Source organism: Cebus imitator, unplaced genomic scaffold, assembly GCF_001604975.1.
Source record: "Cebus imitator isolate Cc_AM_T3 unplaced genomic scaffold, Cebus_imitator-1.0 Scaffold197, whole genome shotgun sequence".
Taxonomy (NCBI): Eukaryota; Metazoa; Chordata; class Mammalia; order Primates; family Cebidae; genus Cebus; species Cebus imitator.
Window position 1 is genome coordinate 2,291,208 of NW_016107512.1, and position 5,681 is coordinate 2,296,888.

Genomic DNA, 5,681 nt, shown 5'->3' on the forward strand with positions numbered 1-5,681 from the left:
AAAAAAAAAAAAAAAGAAAATTCAGATATATCCAAATAAGGTAGAAAAATGATAAAGAAATTAGAAAACACAATGAAAAGTAAAGATACTCACTGTGCAGCAGAGAGTATATAATGCATGGCAACGTCTCCAAATAAGACCATCAAGGGCTTCCGGTCTTCCAACTTGCCCTAGACCCAATTTTAGGAAAACACAGTCATATAAACCATACTTCAGAGTACAAACATCTTCTATAACTATGTAATCAAATACATTGACTTCATAATTTCTTATATACCCCAGGGCTTAGTGAAATACTAGAAAGCCCAATTCTTTAAAACCAAATCTGGATAAACTTACATTTTTAAATGTGTTGGGCAGGCTGGACATGGTGGCTTAGCCTGTAATCCCAGCACTTTGGAAGGGTGAGGTGGGCAGATCACCTGAGGTCAGGAGTTTGAGACCATCCTGGCCAAAATGGTGAAACCCTGTCTCTACTAAAAATACAAAAATTAGTCGGGCATGGTGGTGCACACCTGCAGTCCCAGCTACTTGGGAGGCTGAGGCAGGGGAATTGCTTGAACCCGGGAGGCAGGGGCTGCAGTGAGCTGAGATTGAGCCACTGCACTCCGGCCTGGGAAACAGACTGAGACTCCTGTCTCAAAAAAAACAAAACAGAACAAAAAACCAAAAAATTAGCTGGGCATGGTGGCACATGTCTGTAATCCCAGCTACTCAGGAGGCTGAGGCAGGAAAATTGCTTGAACCTGGGTGGCAGAGGTTGGAGTGGACTGGGATCGTGCTACTGCACTCCAGCCTAGACGACAGAACAAGTCCCTGTCTCAAAAATAAATAAATAAATGCTGATATGACAGCAAAGTAAATTATATTTGTGGATAATATTCCTATGGAGAAAGGACTTATGGTTCCATTGGTTAGCCAAGACAGATATAGGCTGGGTGTGGTGGCTCATGCCTGTAATCCCAGCACTTTGGGAGGCCGAGGTGGGCAGACCACTTGAGGTCAGGAGTTCAAGACTAGCCTGGCTAACATGGTGAAACCTTGTTTTATTAAAAAATACAAAAATTAGGCCAGGCGCGGTGGCTCATGCCTGTAATCCCAGCACTTTGGGAGGCCGAGGCGGGAGGATCACGAGGTCAAGAGATCGAGACCATCCTGGCCAATATAGTGAAACCCCATCTCTACTAAAATACAAAAATTAGCTGGGCATGGTGGCACGTGCCTGTGGTCCCAACTGCTCGGGAGGCTGAGGCAGGAGAATTGCTTGAACCCGGGAGGCAAAGGTTGAAGTGATCCGAGATCGCGCCACTGCACTCCAGCCTGGCTCCTGGCGAAAGAGTGAGACTCAGTCTCAAAAACAAAAAACGAAAAAAAAAACCAAAAATCAGCCGGGCATGGTGATGTGCGCCAGCAGTCCCAGCTACTAGGGAGGCTGAGGCGGAAGAATTGCTGGAACCCAGGAGGCAGACACTGCAGAAAGCCAAGATCATGCCACTGCCCTCCAGCCTGTGTGACAGAGTGAGACTGTCTCAATTAAAAAAATAAAAATTATATATACACACACACACACACGTATGTATGTATATATGGAGACAGATATAAACCCAGTGTAGCCACCATCCAAGGTTTCTTCACAGCCCTTAAGTGAGCTTTAAACTTAAACATTTACTTTTTATCTGTTAAGTGTAAATTGCCAAGTATCATGGCTATTTCAAGAACCATGTAGCCTGACAAATTTCCATATTCTGCCAAGGGATCCCTTGAATACCGGCAAACTCCTGTCCAAGGGGGTTGTAGTAGTAAGTTGGCCCCAAGGAATAAAACCCAAACCTTTAAATGACTTTCTGCCATAACATGCAATTAAACAATACATAGCCTACTTCAGAGACTCTAAGGATAAAAGTCAGTTTGAAGTGGTAACTTACTTTTCTGCTGACTGCAATGAGAAGACACTCAGCAGCTCCCAATTGAAGTTCCTGTTCATTTAACAGCAAACACAGTATCTCCAGGAGTTTACAGTTTTCAGCAGTAATGTGACTCATGGACACCCAGTCAATATAGCCTGCTAAAGTATTCAATGCTGCAACTCCTACTCGACAGTTTGCTTGGGCCTACCAGAAAAGAAATAACTTTTGACCATGATGTCCTCAATAACACATAAGAAACCTGTGGTTATAACTGAACTCCTAGTTTCTAAATAAGAAAATGATTTTTTTAAAGAATATTTTCATGTAACAGTCACAGGGAACACAATCACTTCTCAAACAATGGCATTCTCAACATCCATCAATAAGACCATACTGGCATGTGTGGCCATTTTATCTTTTTCACAAAATCCCAAATATTATCATTTTACTTCCCAAGGCTGGGTGCAGTGGCACACACCTGTAATCCCAGCACTTTGGGAGGCCAAGGTGGGTGGATCAATTGATCCCAGGAATTCAAGACCAGCCTCGGCAACATGGCAAAATCCAGTGTCTATCAAAAAAAAAACAAAAACAAACAAACAAAAAAACCAAAATACTTAAACCAAAACACACACACACACACACACACACACAAATTAGGCATGCTGTTATGTACCTACAGTCCCAGCTACTCATGAGGCTGAGGTTAGAATCACTTGAGCCCTGGAGGTTGAGGCTACAGTGAGCTACATTTGTGTCACTGTACTCCAGCCTGGGCAACAAAGTAAGACCCTGTCTCAAAAAAAAAAAAAAAAAAAAAAAAAAAAAAATTTTTTTTTTACTTCCCTTCCACCATAGCTCAGTGATCAAAAACAAAGGATGGACGGAGTGGCCCATGGTCACTTTGGGAGGTCAAGGCTGGAGGATTACTTGAAGCCAGAGTTCAAGACCAGCCTAAGCAACACACTGAGACACTGTCTCTATAAAAAGTATTAGCTGGACATGGTGGTACACACCTGTATTCCCAGCTACTCATGAAGTTGAGGAGAGAAGATCACTTGAGCGGGGGAGGTTGTGGCTGTAGTGAGTTGAGATCACACAACTGCACTCCAGCCTGGGCACAGAGTAAGACCCTGTCTCCAAAACAAAACAATATAACAAAAGCAAGGCTGAGGTCACCATCCACTAGGTGCATGTATCCCCCCACCTGAAAGCCTCAAAGGTCTCCTTTGAACTTTATATAAAGAGCTCTTACCTTTGACTCCTGAGAAGCATCTGTCTTCTGAAAGGAAGTATAAAGATGGAGTGTTTTTAATGAGCAAAAGGCCACACAGTAACGTTCTACCCCTCCAAAATCAATGCCCTTAAATAATTATTCTTAAATATATGCAATTATTTATTAATCTTGGAAAACAGCACAACTTTACTAAGAATGCATAACTGATATTCCCCTAGGGAGAACAAATGAAGTCAGAAGTATAATTAAATGAATACAATTTATGACCATATATGTATGGCATAACTACATGAAAACCATGTACTCAAAAATACTGGATGTTAAATATATCAAAATAATGGCTACTCAGTGAATATACAAATATGGTTGATTTTTAACCTTATATTTCAAATTTCCTACAGAGGCATAAAATGTTAACTTACAAGCATAAATTTTATATGCCTAATTTTAAGGTCAGACATGGTGGCTCACGCCTATTTAATCCCAGGCCGAGGCAGGCGGATTATTTGAGATCCGGAGTTTGAGACCAGCGTGACCAACATGGTGAAACCCCGGCTCTACTAAAATACAAAAATCAGCTGGGCGTGGTAGTAGGCACCTGTAATCTCAGCTACTCAGGAAGCTGAGGCAGGAGAATCACTTGAACCTAGGAGGCAGAGCTTGTAGTGAGCCAGGACCATGCCATTACACTCCAGTCTGAATGACAGAGTGAGACTCCCTCTCAAAAAAAAAAATTTTTAGTATTTTCCTAAGGAACTTCTGAAAATAAAATTAACACCTAGGGCTGCGCATGGTGGCTCACACCTGTAACCCCAGCACTTTGGGAGAGTAAGGCAGTTGGGTCACCTGAAGTTAGGAGTTCGAGACCAGCCTGGCTAACACAGTGAAACCTCGTCTCTACTAAAAATAAAAAATTAGCCAGGAGTGGTGGCACACACCTATAGTCCCAGCTACTCGGGAGGTTTAGGCAGGAGAATCGCTTGAACCCTGGAGGTGGAGGTTGCAGTAAGCCAAGATCCCTGTCTCTTTAAAAAATAATAATAATAATAAAGAAAAAAAAAGAAAGAAAAGGAAAGAAAAGAAAATGAGTTCTAAGTTTTCTCATTTCCTAGTTTTGTTGTTGTTTTGCTTATAAAATAGCCTTTTATTTTGCTGACCTAGACATCCTAGTTCCTTACTGAAAGGGTAACAAAAAACACTCATATTGGAAAATATAATTTTTATAGGTAGGGGTATCCCTTACCGCTTGCTGGTATTTGTTTACATTTTCTTGAAGTGTGTTAAGCAGAAAACTGAAGATGCTTTCCATGTTCTGAGTTAATGTTTGCTGGATGTCCCTTCTTCTTTGAGGGGGAAGTGTCTGAAAAGTCACTACATCCTCTGCCAGTCGCAAAAGGATGAACATCACCAATTCTGTCTGTGTTTCCTACACCAAAAAAAATAAGCTAGTTAAAAACTAAAGTATCTTTTCATTTTATGTATATCCAAAGGCTGTTTTCTGTTGCCAAAAAAAAAAAACCATAAACAAAATCAAACAACAAACCCTGAAGTTTGTTCCAAGGAAAAGTATGCCAAATTGATACAGCTGTGTTTCATACCCCTTGTTTGGAAAGGATATCCAATTCTATCAGCATGTCAGGCCAATGCTGTGGCCACTCTCGCTTGATCATTTCCACTACAATTCGAGATAGAGCATCTTTAATATGGTTCTCCTCTTCCAAAATGTTCAATGTTCCCTGAAAAAGAACAAGAGATTTTTAAGATATGCAAGACTGGATTCCAGAAAAAAAGCTGGGCTGTAGAATTACACAAAATTTACCAGCAGGCCTACTTTTAAACCAAACAGAACGAACTTGTTCTTCATGCCTGAGTCACCTGTCCTGCATTCTCACTAATCATTCTTTCACTTAAAGCTTAAGTGAGGGTTGCATCACCTAATAAAATGGCTGTCACATAGAGCTAGAATGAATCATTATCCTTTGCAAAATGAAAAGATTCTCATATTGGTTGTTTCAGTTTGCAGAAGGCCAGGGAGGAAGAGTATGGAAATAAGGGTATAGTGAGTAGCTGGTAAAACGGAAGAGTATGAAGGAGCAAATAAATATTTTACCAATAGTTCTAATATTTGAAGACACAGAAGTATTAGGAGATACAGATTCCATCTTTCATGTCTTTCAGTTAAAAAAAAAAGAAATAAGGCTATAATTTTGAACATGTTTAAAGTCATATCCTGCTTTGTGTTTAAAGGGATAGTCATCCAGCCATCACACCTGTAATCTCAGGATTTTGGAAAGCCAAGGTGGGAGGATTGCTTGAGGCCCAGGGTTTAAGACCAGACTAGCCTGAGAAACATAGCAAGACCCTGTCTCTTTAAAAACAAAAGCAAAATTAGCTGGGCACACCTATAATCTCAGCTACTTGGGAGGCTAAGGCAGGAAGATCACTTGAGCACAGGAGTTCGAGGTTGCAGTGAGCTGTGATCATGCTAATGCAATCCAGCCTGAGCAACGGAGTGAGACCCTGTCTCACAAAAAAAA

General features: G+C 41.1%; 1 protein-coding gene across 1 annotated transcript in view; it reads right to left on the reverse strand.

The window, feature by feature from the left end:
* The window catches only part of XPO5 (exportin 5), a 51,641-nt gene that overhangs the window by 41,704 nt on the left and 4,256 nt on the right, over window positions 1–5,681 (reverse strand). The window contains exons 4-8 of the mRNA XM_017547368.2: window positions 4,743–4,880; window positions 4,388–4,570; window positions 3,163–3,189; window positions 1,926–2,111; window positions 94–170 (exon numbers count right to left, since the gene is read on the reverse strand). Coding sequence (XP_017402857.1) covers window positions 94–170; window positions 1,926–2,111; window positions 3,163–3,189; window positions 4,388–4,570; window positions 4,743–4,880 — 611 coding nt within the window. The remainder of the gene's footprint in view (window positions 1–93; window positions 171–1,925; window positions 2,112–3,162; window positions 3,190–4,387; window positions 4,571–4,742; window positions 4,881–5,681) is intronic.